General features: G+C 45.1%; 1 protein-coding gene across 1 annotated transcript; it reads left to right on the plus strand.

The window, feature by feature from the left end:
- The first annotated feature begins 1,934 nt into the window (after positions 1-1,934).
- LOC308596090 (G-protein coupled receptor family C group 5 member D-like) lies at positions 1,935-8,987 on the plus strand. Its single transcript, XM_081210884.1, has 4 exons — positions 1,935-2,000; positions 4,045-4,985; positions 7,780-7,847; positions 8,757-8,987. The coding sequence occupies exons 2-4, from the start codon at positions 4,082-4,084 to the stop codon at positions 8,868-8,870; spliced, it is 1,086 nt and encodes a 361-aa protein (XP_081067010.1). The 5' UTR covers positions 1,935-2,000; positions 4,045-4,081; the 3' UTR covers positions 8,871-8,987.
- The last annotated feature ends 10,663 nt before the right edge of the window (positions 8,988-19,650 follow it).

The raw sequence follows: 19,650 nt of genomic DNA on the forward strand, positions 1-19,650 counted from the left end.
TCCACTTCTTAGCAATTAGGATCCTTGCTGCTTCTGTGGGACAAAAGAATTTCTATCCACATTCTCCACATAATGCATAATGTTTTATGCCTTGACTAAGGTAAAGGTAAAGGGACCCCTGACCATTAGGTCCAGTCATGACCGACTCTGGGGTTGCGGCGCTCATCTCGCTTTGCGCCAGCATGACTAAGCTGCTTCTGGTGAACCAGAGCAGCGCATGGAAACGCCGTTTACCTTCCCACCGGAGCGGTACCTATTTATCTACTTGCACTTTGACATGCTTTTGAACTGCTAGGTTGGCAGGAGCAGGGACTGAGAAACGGGAGCTCACCCTGTCATGGGGATTCGAACCGCCGACCTTCTGATTGGCAAGTCCTAGGCTCTGTGGTTTAACCCACAGCGCCACCCGCGTCCCAAGCCTTGACTATGTCCCCTCTTTCTCACCTTTTCCCTCATGTAAAAAGCCCCAAATCTTGCAACCTTTCCTCAAAGGAGAGTAGCTCCATACCCATCATCATTTAAGTTGCCCTCTTCTGAACCTTCCCCTCCTCTTGCCACAAGTGTGTTTGCACAATCACATCCAGCAGAGCTTTTCTAAGTGAAAACATGAATACTTCAATCAAGTCATGGGGCCATTAGAATATTCCGTAGCATGCTGTGACAATATTCTGGAATACTTTGTTGATAAGACGGCTCAGAGCTGTTCTGACCTGGAATCCACTTTAGGAACAGAATCTAGGAGGCGTATCCAGAGCCTCTTCTTGTCTAGTTTGTTTCGGATGAGTTTCAGTCATTAACATCTGAGGATGCAGGCAGTTGCTCCTTCATCATCCATGTGTCCACTTGACCACTGCTCATCTCAGCGGGTGAAGGTCTGTTGAGGGAAGCTGTTCAGCTTTGATTGTCACTCACACTTCTTTACAGGGAAAAGCAATGCCATCTGCTTTCTAGCAAGTAATCATATGATAGTCTTCCTCTGACTCCTTCTGGGAAATAAAGATATAAAATGGGTGGTTTCTGGCCAACATGTTTGAGCAAGTGATGCTGTATCATCCTCAGGTACTTTTGGATGAAACAGATTGTCTAAATCCTTTTCAATCAGGCTTGCAGCCAGGGCACAAATTGCCTTGGTCACCCTCCCCCTAATTGGCAATTTTTATCAGAAGGGCTCTGGTAGTCTCTGCGCACAAGCACTGCATCCATGGTGGTTAAGATTATGCTGTAAGCAGTGGCGTAGCATGGGGGTGCGGGGGGGGGCAGCCGCACCGGGCGCAACATCTGGGGGTTAGGGTTAGGACGCAAATCCACGGGTTAGGGGGCGCAAATTACTTGCCTTGCCCCGGGTGCTGACAACCCACGCTACACCACTGGCTGTAAGCCACTTTGAGGGCCTTCTTGGCAGATGACTATCCTAGAAATTTGATTGTAAATTTTTAAAAATTGAATTTCATTCTTCTTTATTTTGCTTCTCCCTCCTTTTAATTTCACCACTGCGAAAATGATCCAATCGGAACAGAAAAGTAATAGCCTTGCAAATCAGTGTACTGAAGTTCCCAGTGCATTAAAATATATACTTGTCCACATGCCACAAATGATTCAAACCATTTTTCATGCCGGAAATCTGTGTCTGCATTGCAGGGGGGGCGGGGGAGAGGGGGAAATAAAACCACAAAAATCAAAAGATTGGATGATGCATGAGGAAAAAATGACATTTAGTGAATATCTGGTCCAGGAGTTTATTTCTGACAATGACCAAGCTGCTGGTGGATCAACCTGAATAGGTGTGTCTCCCTGTGATTTTTAGCTGCCTTGGGAGTGTGTTCTTGATCCCCAAAGAAAGCAAAGATAATAGTAATAATAATGTCATAGATATGTTGTTTTCCCCGCAACGTGTAGCTCAGGCAGGCTCAGTATATTTGCCAGGACAGACAGGATCAAGGGCTCCCTGTCTCTCACTCTCCAGTCACCAAGGTCGCATTTTCCCAGCCAGAACAGCAAAGGTAAGTCATGAAAGTTCAGTTGGCAGTTGAGGGGCTTTCTGCCTAAAGCAGTGCTGGGGGTGGGTAGATAGGCTTGCTTGCTTCCACTCATTGTGTTTGGGGGCTAGTCACATTTTAGGAGTCTTCTCCATAATAACTAGATGAAGTATCCCTGAAGGAGTTTGCCCATCCTTTCTTTGAATATACAGAATTATTCATATATGTACAAATTTGCTTTCTCAGCACTGCCTTCTATTTCAAAAAATATCTAGGTGGAGGAAGAGAGCTTCTATAGCTAAAGGGAAGATATAGAAACTATGGGTTATGTATAGTGTATTATTTTTTTCTTGTGCCACTCTGAAAACTCACGCATTGAGATTCGTAGAGAAGCAAGATTTGGAACCCAGGTATTCCTAGTCCAAGCCCAATACTATATACCAGATATGATTTCAAGCCTCATAGACAATAAAAGTCTTATCAGATGTCCACAAATATATAATTGCCATAATGAGTGGCTAGTGCAATAAAGGTTATTGATTTATTTATCACACTTTGCTCTTTTAAATCAATGCATAGAGAGACACCGCCCATCATTTGCCAGGTTAAATAGTGGCAACACTCAGGTTAGAAAAGCTCTCCTGGTGGGCACATTTATCCCAAAGAGAAAGGCTGGATCCAGACTAAGTTAGTCACATTCAGTTAAAATTAATTAGACTTAAGTCAAGACTAGCTTGACGCACTGATTTCAATGTGACTTAAGTTCAATTAACAGTGTCTAGATCCAACCCAGGATGTTTGGCTTTGCCAAAATGATACCAAACTATGAATGGCTAGAGAAAAGAATACAGAACACAGCTGCTTCCAAGCATTTCCCAGAGGGTAAGAACAGGATATACACACCCAACAAAATAATTTACAGCTGCAGGATGAAAACCAGGATCTGACCTATCACTGGGCAGAGTGAGATGACTGATTCAGGTAACAGATTCTGATTGCAATTACAGGGGGGCAAATTTGCTTAGTTAAAATATTTATATGTTGCGTTTTATGGCATAGATCTCACATAGCGGAAAACAACCAAAGGAAATCCAACGGAGGGATACCTGAATTGTGGAAAATATACAAAACCAGAATCATAAGGAAGTACCGAGGTTTAGAAATAAATGGCCTAAAAAGCATTGTAAAAAAAAGGCAGAGTGGAACAATTAAGTCTTCAAGGCATATTTTAAGAGCTCTTTTCTGTAGGAAGAGTTGTGCAACTGCACGGCCCTCACCAAGTATTAAATAATAATAACAACAATAAGGGTAATAAAGCTATTCATTTATACTGCTGGCATATTTATTTAAGAGATGACTATAGTGCCTTTCAGGTGAACCTCATGAAGCAGTTTACATAGACATAGTGATACAATAAGCATCAGTTGCAACAATATAATAAAACAGCAAAGGCAGGCTTTAAGGGAGAAGACCTTTCCAACACTAGATCTCCCCTGCCCTTAGAGAAAGATGGTCTTTGAATAGCCCTGGGGTGGCAGTTGTGGGAGAGGCCACCTCAGCTGCAACACCAAATGTTTGAGTGTGGGCTGCTCTCTAAGCCCCTCCGGGGGGTGGGGGGGGCGAATCTGAGCACATCTTGGATCACCCTTAAACAGGACTACTTTTTGGTATATAAAAAAGTTAGGGTGCCACGAATCTTGATAAAAATGCTGTGGGTGCTAGCACTAAATGGCTGCTGTGGGGAGCAAAACAGAGGTGACAGAACTGGGGTGGGGAGGAGAGAGAGAGAGGCTCCTTTGTCCCAAAGCAAAAATAAACCAGACTGGCTGATGGTGGAGGGCTGTTGGCTACCCCCCTCTCCATGGAAAAAACAAAACTGGAATATATTTGTGTTTTGAAAGTCACCTCGTGTCACTGCTAATTTTTATCCAACGGTAAAATTAAGATTCATTTACCTGCCCGCTGACAACGTTACACATCAGTGTCAGTAATTGCACTCAGATCTTTGGGTCACTGACTACCTGCGTGAAGGTATTTGATCACAATTCTTTATTTTTCTTCCCTCAAGTTTCTCCCCTCAGTTTAGGGCAGCTGCATCGTTTGTCATGGCTGCTAACACCACGGCACCTCCCCCAGGCTGCGGCGACATTGACCCCGATTATTATTACCTCTGTGACATCTGCGAAGCCTGGGGCATCGGTCTGGAGACGGTGGCTGCTGCAGGCATCCTGGTCTCGCTGGCGCTTCTGCTGGCATTCTTTGTCCTTAGCTGCATGGTCAAAGACAAGACCAAGCAAAGCATGGTCCCCATTCAGCTCCTCTTCCTTCTGGGCACCCTGGGAATCTTCAGCCTCACCTTTGTGTTCATCATCCGGCTCAATAAGCAGACTGGCCCTGCTCGCTTCATCTTACATGGGGTCCTCTTTGCCCTCTGCTTCTCCTGCCTTCTGACCCATGCTTTCAACCTCGTCAGGCTGGTGAGAGGAAAGGCACCCCTTTCACTACGGTCTATGCTGGTATACACTTTGGGCCTCACTGCGGTTCAGTTGATCATCGCCGTCAAGTACATCCTCATCACAGTCGGAAGAGACGGCATTGATTTGGGGAGGATGGGGAGAGAACAACGCAACAAGGACTTTGTCATGCTCTCGACCTATGTGCTCGTCCTCATGGGCCTCACCTTTGTGGTCTCCATGTTCACCTTCTGCGGACCGTGCAAGGGCTGGAAGAGGCATGGGATGCACATCTTTCTCACCGTTCTCTTCTCTAAAGCCATCTGGGCTGCGTGGATCACAGTGCTGTTCATCAGTGGCTTCCCTGGCGATGGTACCCAAAGCAAGTGGGATGACCCACTCATTGGTGTTGCTTTGGTGCTGAACGGATGGGTTTTCCTGATGATGTACACAGTGCCTGAGATCTGTTTTCTTGCTACCCCATGTCAGACTCCAGAAAAAAATCCCCGGAAGACCACAACCACACAACAGAGCATTGAAGCAGCAAGTACTCAAGGTATGCAGCTCTTCTGATGTCTAAGAGTAGATGCGTAAACAAGAAAACCAGAATGGCAGGGATATTTTAAGCTAAGAAATACAGGGATGAAGTCAAGTGGATGACAGTTTAGTATAATTTTAGCATATGAAAATGCTAAAGAAAATTACCATAGTTTGAATCTTGACTAAGGCTGAAATCCTGCCCAGTAGGTCAGTAGGGTTACATTCTGGGACTTGCACCTAAAGCTAAAATCACATATAGCCAAAACCCACTGGGTTCAATGGCAGGTGGGACTGCCAAAGTCTCTCTCCCCCCCCCCCCAGTTTCTGCCCCCTTTTTAATTAATTATTTGTTGTTGTTATGTGCGTAAAGCTGAATGTGCACCAGTTAAATGTGTGTTAGTTGTGTGCTTGCTGTCCTCACTTACTTGGAGTCAGTCACACTTTAACTCACCAAGGCTTGTGCCGTAAATGAGGAACCTCTGGTCCTCCAGATGCTGCTAGACTGCAACACTCATCAGCTGCAGCCAACACAGCCCAGAGGGATGATGGGAGTTGTAGTTCATCAACATCTGGATGAAGCCCTGCCTCAATCCCATTGAAATCAACAAGGTTTAAGTTAGAGTAGCTTTATATAAGTACAATTGGTTTCAATGGGCCTAAAATGTGACCAACATGGTCTGAATCCAACTCTTTTTTAAAAAGAAAAAAATAGCTCTTAATCCCATTGAAATCAATGGGACTTAAGTTAGTTGTGCTGAGACATCACTAAATAAGGGCTTGTGCACAGTTCCGCTTATCCTGTGCCTAGAAAGCATGTGTCCGAGTGGTTTTTCGCTTGCCTCGCTCTTTCTAGGCACAGTCTGAGTGATTTTGCTCTGCTTTCCCCTGGAAAACTCACTCTTTGGCAATAAATTGGAACCAACAGCAAACCCAATAGCTGTTTGTTCCCATTTATTGCTAAAGAGTGGCTTTTCCCATGGGAAGTGGAGCAGGAGCAGCAGGGCAAACGGAGGAGTGGATAGGCTTTTAGTCTGGATACAACATTCTTAAAAAGAATAAGAACATTAACTGTTTTGACTTGTGCATTTGAAACAATAACAACACCAGGTATGCATATTTTGATTTTTTTTAAAAAAAATATGGTATATCTCAGAATCAAAATAGTAAAAACACTATATTTAAATGAATGTAAAGCACACCTTTTTTGGCCAAATTACGTCGCAAAAATTAGGGTGTGCATTAGATTTGATGGCACATTTACATTTGCCAGCAAATACTTTTTGGGTTTCAAGTTTTTGAAAATCGAGGTGCGCATTAGATTCGATGACGCATTACCGTCACATAAATATGGTAGGGGGGGAATCTGTTAATACACGAAAGACAGATAAACAAGCTGGATATTTAGTTCTCTTAAACAGTCATTTGTGATGAAAATACATTTAGAATTTTACCGAAATTCCATTGGTAAAATAGAGCCAGTGCATAATATATAATTAAAGGCTTTCATCATGAGGCTGGTCACGTCTTCTCAAGTTGAGCACTCCCATCTCATATAGCAAAATATACATGAGTCAACTTGTTTTCGTTTTATAAAAAAAAAAAATGGAGAGGACAACAGCAGGGCTACTGCCTGCCACTACAACAAACAATATTGTTCTATTGCTTATGCATTAGGAGTTACTGGATTATTCAGGGTAGGATTCAACTTACCAAACTGCACAGTTAAAACTGATCTGAAGTTCTTGTGAAACACTTCCCCCAAAGATCAGACTTTTATAATAATAATAATAAAAATAAAAATTATACCCCACCCATCTGGCTGGGTTTCCCCAGCCACTCTGGGTGGCTTCCAACAAAATATTAAAATACAATAGTCTATCAAACATTAAAAGCTTCCCTAAACAGGGCTGCCTTCAGATGTCTTCTAAATGTCTGGTAGTTGTTTTCCTCTTTGACATCTGCTGGTAGGGTGTTCCACAGGGCAGGTGCCACTACTGAGAAGGCCCTCTGCCTGGTTCCCTGTACCTTTGCTTCTTGTAATGAGGGAACTGCCAGAAGGCCCTCAGCACTGGACCTCAGTGTCCTGGCATAACAACAGGGGTGGAGACGCTCCTTCAGGTATACTGGGCCAAGGTCGTTTAGGGCTTTAAAGGTCAGCACCAATACTTTGAATTGTGCTCAGAAACGTACTGGGAGCCAATGTAGGTCTTTCAAGATGGTGTTATGTGGTCTCGGCAGCCGCTCCTGGTCACCTACCTAGCTGCCGCATTCTGGAATAGTTGTAGTTTCCAGGTCACCTTCAAAGGTAGCCCTACGTAGAGCACATTGAAGTCCAAGGAATGTGATGGGGAAATGCACTTGGAAGTGTGGGATATTCCTCCTTCATGCAGTGTAATCGAACCTCTCCTCAAACAAATCAGGCTCAATGAACAGGTCATCAGGAAGGGCATGTTTTGAGCTCATGAACTACTGTACTTAAATTATTGGTTTGGGGCTTGAACTTTGATTCCATTTGCCAGCCTGGAAGTGATGCGTTGTTGGTAGTCCTCCTTTGATTCCATGACTGATTCTGCCACAGGAGGCTCAGGCTACTCAAATAGTTATGCCACCAACGTCAGTCAGCAGCTTTGGGGCAACAACCACACTGTGGGAGGAGGGGTCAATGTGTGCCTCACTCTTCCGTACTGAGACACCATCTGGGAACTGCTGGCATAAGTTATTACCCAATCGGTTGAATGGAGCCCCTGCCAGACTTCTGGTGTCAGTTCTGTGGTATTAACCCTCTTGTTTTTTCCACCCTTATTCATCAGCCCCAGACAAAGAAGGAGCTGAGGAAGATGTTTTGCTCCTCACAGATGAGAACCGCTTTCAGTCAAAGGTAAATCTGGATTTCGCTGGAAAGATAGGGCAGGTGTAGTCAAATCGTGGTGTCACAGTGGAAGAGCATCTCTGCAGAAGGTTCCAGGTTCATTCCCCTGCATCTCTAGGTAGGGTTGAGAATCCCCAGTCGGAAACCCTTGAGAGCAGCTACCCGCCAGAGTGTAGACAATGCAGATCTAGATGTTCAATGGTCTAATTCGGTGTAAAGCAGGTTCCTGTGTTGGGTCCTCCCACCTACTCCCCACCCCCACCCCTGCCTTTTGGGTGAGCTTTTTGCTTTGTTTTTGTTTTCTTGTTTTGTATACTTTTTATTCTAGCTTCCTGGCATGGCTATTGTCAGAGACTGGGCAGAGGAGGAATGGTGGAGACTGCTTCCCCAGCCTGACCCTTCCAGAGAAGAAGGAGACAGTTCAGAATTACAACAGGGGTTTGGGGGAGGCCATGGGTCAGAGGCAGATGAGGGGGAAAGCTGGGAAATAATGGGAGAGGAGGAGGAAGAAGAAGAAGCACAAGGGGAGAGACAGCTGACAGACTCGGTGTCTTTAGAAAGCATTCCAGGCTCACCTTCCCAGAACCTGGTGGGCATTAAAAGAAGGAGGGCAGAGAGCTCAGAGGCAGAAGGCACACCATAGGGATGACTTATAATGGGAGAGATGGAGGGGCTGGGGTTTCACTCAGAACAACACCATTACTCCAAGAGGCTGCATTTCTAAGCCTCTTTCTCTGAATATGGAATAAAAAGCATTGGTAAGAATTTCCTCGTCTGATCTGTTCCTGGCAACCTGCCATGGGGGGTTGGATCCTCTGAAGCTTGACAACTATCTGTTTCATAAATGGTTTAGTCTTTAGTTTGCTGGCTTTCCACTTTCTCCAGGACAACTGACAGGAAATCCTCCTTCCTTTCCAGATCTTTGGATCCAAACTATGTTTCCAGATCCCTCGGGCAACCCTGCAGCCAGCATACAGGCCAAGTGTGGCGGCGTGTGCTGAAGCCAAGGAACCGAGAGCAGACATCCATTGAGTGGAATCCAGAAAGAGATGTCTAATGGCTTGCTGAATTGTGGCTGTTCCCTTTCTCCTTCAGCTCCTGCTTCTCCAGCCTGCTCCACTTTAAGCTCAGCTTCTAAATTAAAACAGTCTTCCAAACATAATCCACTGTCCCTCATCATAACTTTTCTTTTTTGGGTCAGATGACTGTGATCTTCTGACTTCAGATACCTTTTAAGATTCTGTCCTGTTTGTGATTCTAGAGATTGGGGTGGCAACCAAGAGTTTCCTTAGTTATGTCCTTATCACTCAGCAGTGGTGCCATCAGAGGAGGACTTTGGGGTAAGAGTCCGGGGCCCCAACTCAGCAAAAATGAGCAGGGGGACACACAAACACAGCAGGGCTCTCTTCTCACATATTGATGTAAGTGAAATAATAAACAACCATCTCAAGAGAACATCAAGCCCAGACTCTAAACTTGCCTGATTGCACCACTGTCTCCCTGTTTACTGCCATGCAACTCTCCCAGAGAAGCCTTCTGCCAGCCTTGCTCACAATTTCCCAATGAGGGAGAAAAACTTATCACAAGATGTTGATGGACTATAAAACTCTTGCGACCATTGGTGGCACTGGGTAGAGCAGATGGGAGTTCAACAACATCTGGAGAACCTCAGCTTAGCAACCACTGGTTCCTTTGTCCACCGGTTCCTATATTCCAGATGATGGTGGGAGTTAGGAGCTCAACAGCATCCCGTGGGCCACAGAGTCTCCAACCATGTTCTAGAGAAGAATATCTAGGCAAGTCTTTCTTTCCCTTGAAATTTCATTTCACTTTGAGTTGCTTGCTGATCTGGAATAAACTATTTGTGCTTCCCATATAGAGCATTTCGTTACTAAAATAACAGATTTTCACAATTGCAGCTGTACAAATATACGGGGGAAATGGGAGGGGTGGGGGGAATGCTTGAAAAAGCCAGTTTTTAGGATTGCAAGCAGATACCTTTTAAAGTCCAGGGTTTTAAAAAACTTTTGATAGAAGGCACGATTGGCCAGCTGTTTCTTGGTTCAGAGACAGTGGTATAAATCCAGCATTTAAAATAGGCCCTGGTATTAAAGAGGAACAGCTGGGTCAATGCCCAGGAAGAGGCATGATGTAGATTCTGAACCACTTGTACACCTCTTTATGGAACTGTGTGGATTTGTGTAAGAGCCCTGGGAGGTGAAGGACAAACAGCAACAGATCATGAGACAGGGATACAAGATGGTGCTCTTTGAATCCTAGCAGCAAATAGCATGACAACCTACCCAGGTGGGTGTACCTCTCTTTGGGGCACTTCCAGACCGTTGCTATTTTGGAGTGGGATTCAGTCACATGCCGGCAAATTCTGTTTGGGAAGGATGTCTTGCCCGACAAACCCACTTCCCCCAAAGATCAAACTTTTCGCAATAAGGAAAGTGACATGAAAATGCCCCGGAAAGTGTGAGATAGCGCTTCCTTCGGTGCAACACGTCTAGCCTCCCCACAAACAAATCAGAATGGATGCAAAATAGACAGGTTGTCTGGAAGGTCCCTCATTCTCTGCATTTTACATTTGAAGTTTATTGTGGGGTAAAAAGAAAGTTTGCTTAGGTTTGCTTATGCAGAGCTTCCCACAGCATGCCCATGATTTGTCTTGGAAGTGTTAGAGACTGTGGGTCTAATAAATCCATTATTCATTTCCCAAGGACGGCCACCAGGCACTTGGAGACAGCAATGTGCCAAGGACTGTCCTTTATAGAGATTTGAGATACAGATTTGTCATGCCTAACAAGACAGTTAGGGGAGAGGTCAGCGCCCGTTCAGCCATGTGTACTTAAACGAGGAGAACGTTCACTTTCTGCTTTGCTACTTCATGGATATCGCAGCCATTCCTGGATGGAAGCTTCTTAATTCTCCATTTTATTATCTCTCCTACGATTCATGGGTGATATGAAGACCAAGGTATATCACCAAAATGCAATGCAACCAAGCCCCAATAAGTTGACAGCTGCCAGCAATGAGGCGGATGGGGAAGTGGGTTTTATTTAAACAGAGGTGCCTGCACATCTGGACCTGTCTGCTCCCAACTTCGCGTTCTGTGCATGACATACAGAATTCACAAGGCCCTTGGCTCTGATTCACCACCCAAGCCTGAGCATTTTGAGAAGCAATTACTTCACTGGCATGAAACAGGGCTTAAAACTAAAGCCTAAAACCTCTCGGCCCAGCCTCAGGTGGGCACAGGCCTTCAGGATGATAGGAAATGCTCTAAGGGGAGGCACGAATGTGGCTGCATAGTCCTTGTAGTATGCATAATGTTTCTTTGAAACACTGAGGTTGTGCCAAGCGCACACTTGTGGCCATCAGCACTCAGCACCGTTGGGCCTGCTAGGGTCCTCCACAATGCTAACACCTGTGCTGAGGAATGCTCTGTACCAGGTGGTTGGGTAGGGGAGCTGGCTGCCATTTTCCCACAATGCACCAGAGCTATGCTACTTCATAGGCTTTGAGTGAAATCGAAAAGTTGACTTCAAGCCTCCCTTTGCTACTTGTCACAGGACTGCCACCGCATCCACCAGGGAGCTTACTGGAACCCAGCCAATGTAAAAAGGTAAAAAGGTAAAAAAAAAGACGAGTGGACGGTTAAGTCCAGTCAAAGGTGACTATGGGGTTGCGGTGCTCATCTCGCTTTCAGGCCGAGGGAGCCAGTGTTTGTCCACAGACAGCTTTCTGGATCATGTGGCCAGCATGACCAAACTGCTTCTGGTGCAACGGAACACCATGGCGGAAGCCAGAGCACACAGAAACGCCATTTACTTTCCCGCCGCAGCAGTACCTATTTATCTACTTGCACTGGCATGCTGTCGAACTGCTAGGTTGGCAGGAGCTGGGAAAGAGCAATGGGAGCTCACCCCGCCACGGGGATTCGAACCGCCGACCTTCCGATCGGCAAGCCCAAGAGGCTCAGTGGTTTAGACCACAGCGCCACCCACAGCCAATGTAGGAGGGGATCCACAGGGGCCCACTTTGGCAACTAGACCAAACCTGGACTCTGCTCTGTTCTTGGCTGTGAAACTGCGTATTTTCTTTAGATCAGCCTCCCCCAGGCTAGTGCCCTCCAGGTGCCATTAGATTCTAGCTTCCATCAGCCCCAACTAGCACGGCCAGCCAAACCATCTTGGCTGAGAGTCTTGGAAGGCCAGCTCCCTGCTTTGCAGACCTTTTCCCGCCTGGTCTGGGAGGGCAGGGCCAGGACTGACACCAGCTCTTGGGCTGGAGTGTTGTTAGGGTTGTTTTTTTATGGGGGTAGTTGTTGTTGTTGCTGCTGCTACTGGTTTTTTTGTATCTTTATTATAGATCTTGTTGTGATTTACGTGGAAACAGCTCAGTTTGGTTGTATATTTCTAATGTTTTGTTTAGGACTACTTTTGCTATGTTGTAATGTATTTTTTCCCCTTTGTCTGCCACCTTGAGCATGGTTTAAACAGTGGAAGGGTGGCATACAAATAAAATTACGTATGTATGTATGTATGTGTGGCCAGGATGATGGGAGTTGTAGTCCAAAGCATCGTTGCCATTGGAACAATGCAAGAATTGGGACAAACTGAAACTGATGGGGTTGCATCAAATTTTCCCTGTGAGTGCATTGGGATTACTGGCGGAGATCCTGCCCACAAAAACCTTGAATGTAGTATTTGTACACAGAATGATTTATACTCCTTGTAATGAAGAAGAGGAATGTGTAAACAAAGGAACTGAATGTGCATCTGGGCCCCTGTTGGAAATGAGGAAGCATGCATAGATAAATTCCCAGTCGAATACACTGGTAGCAGGGAGACACGATCAGCTTTTCATGGGCTGGGGCCAGTGGCGTAGCGTGGGTTGTCAGCACCCGGGGCAAGGCAAGTAATTTGCGCCCCCTAACACGTGGATTTGCGCCCCCTAACCCTAACCCCCAGATGTTGCGCCCAGTACAGCCGCCCCCCCTGCACCCCCCACGCTACGCCACTGCTAAGGGGACAAGGAACACGCGTGGGGTGAGTGGAGAAGGATGTGGCTAATAATGCAGGAGGGGGGTCTAAGGGGAAAAGGAGCTCGCATGGGGTGGGTGGAGAAGGAGCTTTTCGGAGAGCTGAGCGGGGAGGGGGGAGGGAAAGAGCACTGTTGCTTTAAAGGAGCCAACCGGACAGCAGCCACTTACAGCAGTGTAAGCAGCTCCTTTCCACTCCCGCTTTGCTCCTTCTCTCCCTCTTTGCTGCTTTACACAGCTAATGGCAAATCCCCTGCAACCCAAGTCCTGCTCAGCGGATCAGCTGAGACGCTGGGAGAATTGTAATTTCCCCCTCTCCCTCACCCCGTGCCCTCCTGTCCCCAGCAGCCTTTTAAAAAACTTTTTTACTGGTTTTCACTGCGCTCGTGGCTCAGAGCCCTCCTGTGCCCTGCCGTCCCTCTGCAGCCTCATTGCTCCGTTTAGAGAGCGCACGGACCTTTGCAAGCTGAGGCTGCAGCAGCTGTTGCTGGCTACGCGGCGCTTTTTCCAGGTCCCTATGGCTCCCGTCTGTCCCTCCTCGCGTGTAAGCGGCTGCTGCCCGCTTTGCTGGCATAGCTCTCCTTCCCTCCCTCCTCCTCAGCTCCACCCCCTCCTCCTGGCTGTAAAGCAAGCATGAGTGCTCGCTCCACCTCCTCCTCCTCCCGGCTTTGCTGCTGCTGCTGCTGCTGCTGCTGCTGCGCGGCTCTTTTCCTCCACCGACGGCGCGCTGCGCCTTGGAGAGGTTCCCGCTTCCTCGAGGGGGGCAGGCCAAACGCGCCCCCAAAAATGTTGCGCCCGGTGCGGCCGGCACCCCTGGCACCCCCCACGCTACGCCACTGGCTGGGGCCAAACCCAAGCAGACACACTGAGGCACATTCCCTGTGTCACTGCCGCTTTCATTTTTTCCAAGGTGCTGTTTCCTACAGCCACCAAGCAGAGAAAATTACACAGGGCTCAATGGCACAAACTGCCTCATACTGTGCAGCCACTTAAAGTTTTTGTCAGTCCCTGCTGACGTCAAAACACATTGCCCCAGGCTGAAGTTATCACATCACTCCTGAGTGGCACAAGGAGAACCCAGTGTGGATTTGAGTTTAATTTTCACTTGCGACACTCTGATAAATGGCAGCGCTCCTCAGGTGTAAATGCTCACAGAGTCCTTGGCTTGGTTCCCTCTTTCTCCCAATCAGATATAGTTATTTTAGAATTGCCAGAATTTTCTGAAAATTGCATCTCTAGGTTAACTATCATAGTTCTACCATTATCTGATCCAAACATGCTGGTGGTTGATCTGTTGTGCTTTGGATGAATCTGCTTAGGAAACACAATTTTATGAATAAGTATTATATATATTCTAGTTTTATGTTTTCTCATGATATTTCACTTTATGCATAAACTATAGTATCTTAATCTATATACCAAACCAACTTCCTTATTGTATTTTAATCCTCTCATGTCAGGCCATCATCATTCTCAGGAGACACATTTATGTGAAAGCAGTGCAATTTAGTTAGCTTTAAGACTACAGTACCTATGATGCAGTGTGACCACAAACAGAATGTCTATGTGCAAAACATCTAGAGCCTTTTGACTGACATAAGCAAATAGATCTACCTAATACTGTCACAGAGCAAGTAATTTTGCATGAAAATTTGGCGCTTGGGGGACTTTCGGGTTAGCGCCATCGGCAATGGCGGAGTTCCTCTGACTGAGAGGAACCTGCTCCGTGAAAATCGGGTCTTGCCGCGGCGGCAAAGGTGGAGACCCTTTAAAAATCCCAGGCGGAGGAAGCCTGGGAATGTGGGATTCGGCTGACACCAGGAGCGCCTCCCCTACTTGCAGGGAAACCCTTTTTCGGGGATCCGAAGTGACGTGGGGTGAGTGGCGCGGTGTTTTGAATCAACCACTACTTTTACGGAGTGAAGCCGCACAGCCGTTGCCGGAGAGCGCTGACTTTTTCCTGTGGACAATTGGACTCTAAACAAGTACCTGTAAGTAGAACGGAAAATTGGATTAAGAAACATTTTAATTTGGCACTGAAGCGGGAAGGTTCTAAACAGGAAGTCCGCCTCCCGTTTTTGTAAATAGATTGAAGCAAAAACTTTACAAGCTAAAGTCTGGAAAGTCATATATAAAGGTCTAAATCTCCTTCAGTTATTACCACCAAAACCCCTCTTGGAAGCAGGAGAAAGGGGGGGGGATTTTTGATTGTTCAAGCCTGCAGGAGAGAGAGTAGAGAAAGATAAATTCCCACCGTCTCAAACCTGGGAACGGGGTGTCAGAGACAGAAATTTATGGAGAAGTTCATTGACTGTGAATGGAACGTCTTTTGACAGATAGTTAAAAAAGAGAAACAAATTGATTCCAATGTTGCCTTTTGCATTCAAAAGAAACAAAATATATGAAAAATGAAAGTAATTTTCTTTTGTTGGTTCTGCTTTCAAAAGATGGATACAAATAGAAATTGTCTCCTCTAGAGGGAGCTTGTTAAATTATTGCTGGAGTTGATCTGGGGATTTCACAGCTGTGGAGATTAGGATCGTGAGACCAGACTCTGACCTTGAATAAAAATGTGTTTAGAAGAAGTTTTGGTGCTTGCTTTTTGCAAGGCAAGCGCTTTGCTGGAGCAGATGCATGAGAAGATGGATTTGATGACTGTTGCAGTCAAAAACTTTGGACAAACGGCGAATACCCATATAGAAACCATTCAGGAACCAACCCAGGAACCTGTTTTGACAGGGCAAGTGCAAGTGTAGAAGATAATGGAGGAGGTTGCTGTTGAACCTCAAGTAACACAAATGGAGAGACTCGAGGCCTTGCAGGAGCATAAGCCATTGTTCTTGAAGTTTGAATCTGGAGTGGACCGGGGGGGGGGGTCTGGAGTTGTGAGGGCTCTTAATTTTGGAGGGACTTTGAAACATGCTCTTAAATACTTTCTGGATTACAGTGTTGACTGTGGGGAATGGGACTGTGGGGAATGGGCTGATCTGCTGAGGGGAGATGGAGATATTTTTGGATTGGAGTCCCCCCGAGGCCTACCCTCCAATGAGAAAGGAAATAAATTAAGAAAAAGATCAACAAAAGACAAAGTAAAGTGCAGGTATAAACAAGAAGAAGATCTGCAGAAGGGACATGGAAAAGACTTAAGAGCCTCGGACATAAGATCACAAGGTTGATGGACTAGATGGAATGGACAAGAAGGACTGACAAAACCCGAGACCAGGAAGAAGAGACGTTGGATGAAGATTGGAAGAAAGTTTTTTAAAAAATTATTTTGAGAATTAGTGTAAAATTAACGAGTATTAGGAAAGATGTTGGAATGAAACTATTTGGCTTTAGTAGAAATGATATAAGGAGTCATGTACAAAAAAGTATTAAGTTTTAAGTGTCTTTTATGGTAAGATAAGGTTAAAATAAATTAAGGTAAATTGAATGACAGAATATAGTGAAAGATGGAAAGGATTTGCTGAGTTAATTAATAGGTTAGACCGTTAAGATAAATTATATAACAAAAATTGAGAAAGATGGAAAGAATTTGCTGAAACAATTAATTAAATTAGAATACAAAAAGGGAGGTGTGAGGAGGTCGATGAAACAAGTAAATGAAAGATAAAGATATGGAACATTGGATGTGTGTTTTAATGTTATTGTTGTTGTTGTTGTTGTTGTTTTGCTGTATTGTTGTATTGTTTTTTATGCTTTTTTATGTATTTTAATGTATGTCTTGTCAATTTTTTTGTTGTTTTCTTTTCTTCTTTTTTCTGTAATTCTTAAACTTCTAATAAATATCATTTTTTAAAAAAAGAAAAAGAAAATTTGGCGCTTGGGAATAAGAAAATGAAATCAAAGATGGACTTCTGCCTTGTATGTTTGTGAGTTCAATATTATTCAAATATAATAAATATCTTTATCAACATTTGAAGATACTTTCCTAACATTTAATTGTGTTATTGTTTTTCAACATTGTTGAAGCTTTCCAAGAAACAGAAAAGGGTATTTCTATCATATATTCTGTATTCCTAATTCTGATATGGAAACAGAGCATATGCTGATGTTGTTTTAACTGCAACATCTTGATTTCTGTGCTGCACTAAACGGGTCGGAAATACTGCTTTTAATTTGCCTCATATGCTGTGGCCTTTCAGGCACTGTATTGTCTTACGTTCCCCAAGACTGCATTTAGAACTGACGCCATTCAGAACCTGCCTGCATTTCAAGCATGCGGAGTGGCTTCCTTCCTTGAGTCGCCTGCTTCCCCCTGTTATGTAAACACCTTGTTGTGGTTCCCCTTGCCTGCACTTGCTCTTTACTGATAGCAAACTGTGGTCTCAGATGTTGTGGCTCCATCCTTACAGAGCTAACGGGTTGGGCATTCTGGCTGCTCTCTCCCCTGCTTCATGATTATATGATTCAAAGTGGCAGCCTGCATGAGAAGATAATGAGATCACAGCCTCTCATTCTGATCTTGATGCTGATGCCCGCTCAGTCCACACTGTAATCTAATTGCCATATTGTCCTATCATCCAAATCATAATCGGAAAATGCTTAAGACACTCGGCAGTCTAATCACTCAGCACTTACATGAAGAACAAGAGCATGTCATTGTTAAGGAAAGCTTGTGATTGTAAGAATTAAAGACAATGGTGCACAAGAGGACAGAGCGAGGATTTGACTTTTCTTCTAGCCAGATCTAGTTTAAGCTCAGCTGTAAGACAACGTGGCAAGTTTTTTAGTGCAAGGCTGCCATCGAGTGGCCAAGCTTATGAAAGTGCAAGCGAAGCCCTTCGCCCAGGACCACTTCTCTGAAACATCCATTTCTGCGGCTCAGCAATCAGTATTTATTCAGATATCACCTGTTCAATTAGCAGGAGCTGGCAGGTTTATTACAAGCCACCTGTTTCCAAATATAAACACTTATCGAGGCAGTAAAAACATGCACAAAGACAATGACAATTCTTTATGAGCAAGTTCTCATTAACCATATCATGAAGTGAAAGTTATTACAGCACAGCAGTGCCTTTCTGCTGAAGGAGGCAGTTGGTGATGAAATTAATACTAGGCATTAACTTCCAATTTGACAAATTCAAAACACAATCGGGAACCTGCTTGGTTTCTTGCTAAGAACGTGGCGCTGCTTAAGGTTCACAATGCAGTGGTTTGGTATGTAGCTTTCTAGAAACTCAACGGATGCTTGATCCTTAAGAACAGAGAGTCTTGTGGCACTTTGGTGTGGCATGAAGTGTCACTGCAGAGGCGGACAGGGGGTCTCAAATTTCGGTAGCGCCCTATGTGACACCAAAATTGGGCACGCCCTGCCTCTCACCTTCCATTCTACTTCATAGTTGCAGCACCCCCAAAGCTCTGAAGCACTTGTCTAAATCCACCTCTGGTAACAGGCTAGGCTATCCCTCATCAGAGATACATGAGGTACCTCATATTGTTGGTGCTGACTCAGGGCATGTTACATGGGGGGGGGGTGGAAATACGAGAGAGAGGCATTGCACATACCATTGCACAAGAAAATCTTTAATAAAAATACATTTAAAAAAACAACTCTGGCAATGCTTCTCGATGGCCTGCATGGAGGGGAGAGGGATGGTGTGAGTGTGTTAGAAAGTGGACAACTGTACAAAGGTAGAATTCATTCATTGCTCCACTTACTTTTTCTTCTGGCTCCACCCACCACCCAAAAGTGCCCCCCCAAAGGTTTCCCCAAAGGAAATGTGGCTCTCAAGTTGAAAAAGGACCCTCTGCTTTTCTAATCCATTCTTAGAGGCTCTTCTTGAAGCGCACTAGTAAGCAGCTTGGTCTTTGCAAATGCCACTATTCTCTGGACTGCCATTTGTTTTAACTGATTTTAATAGCGTATTTCAAATTGCTATAACCTGCCCTGAAACCTCCTGGCGAAGGGAAGGGAAGAAATGTAATGAATGCTGATGATAATGCCAGTGGGATGTGCTGAATTCTTCCTCACATGCACACACACACACACAGGTGCAGGTGCTTCCTCTCAAATTCTCCCTCTCTCACACATACGCTTAGTCTCTAAGCTCTCCTCCTCTTCCCTCTTGCTGTCCATCAATACCAGCTCAGGTCCAATTCTCCCATTAATGCGATATAACTACATTGGTATTAATTTCCATTGATAATTACAGGCATCCCCCCCCCTCACTTGAACATGATTGACTCGTGTGTGACTGCGAATATGTGTGGCCCCAAGAAATAATTAAATAACTAGAATCATACCCAGAAATGGCGTGAGAGAGAGCAGGAGAGTCCTTGTGGCTCATGAGGAGACTCTCCCTGGAGGCTGAAGAGGAAGCCCCGAAGAGACCGGAAGCACAGTGGGACTTTGTTTAGGGTGCTCAGCTTCCCCACATAACAGCTGGCGTGTGGGGTAGCACAGCAGCACCACCTTCTTTCCCACACGTCCTCCAGTCTCCTTGCTTGCTCCAGAGCTTCAATTCCAGTTTCGGTTATTTTTGGTACAGTGTTTTTGAACGGGATTGGAGAGAAAGCAGCAAAAAGGGCACTTAAAAAGTGTTTAAAAGTGATTTCCACTTATGCACAAGGGGGGCTGGAAAATAACCCAGCATAAGTGGGGAGTTGCCTGTATTACAAACGTACAGAAAGCACTTTTTCATGTGCGTAGGAGCACAAAAAGGCATTTTTTTCTCCTTCATTTTTGCATGCTGAAGTCTGCTCTTGATTGAGACCGTGCAGGGCAAAATATGTTATATAGGAGGGACTACATTTCAGGATTCG

This window comes from Podarcis bocagei, assembly GCF_964188305.1.
Source record: "Podarcis bocagei genome assembly, chromosome: 10".
Classification (NCBI taxonomy): Eukaryota; Metazoa; Chordata; class Lepidosauria; order Squamata; family Lacertidae; genus Podarcis; species Podarcis bocagei.

What these genes read in the sequence shown, in the direction of transcription:
- LOC308596090 (XM_081210884.1), top strand. Translation starts at nt 4,082, where the DNA reads ATGGCTGCTAACACCACGGCACCTCCCCCAGGCTGCGGCGACATTGAC. An exon ending in TGAAGCAGCAAGTACTCAAG is followed by an intron (nt 4,986 to 7,779) that starts GTATGCAGCTCT and finishes CTTATTCATCAG; the next exon opens with CCCCAGACAAAGAAGGAGCT. An exon ending in AGAACCGCTTTCAGTCAAAG is followed by an intron (nt 7,848 to 8,756) that starts GTAAATCTGGAT and finishes CTTCCTTTCCAG; the next exon opens with ATCTTTGGATCCAAACTATG.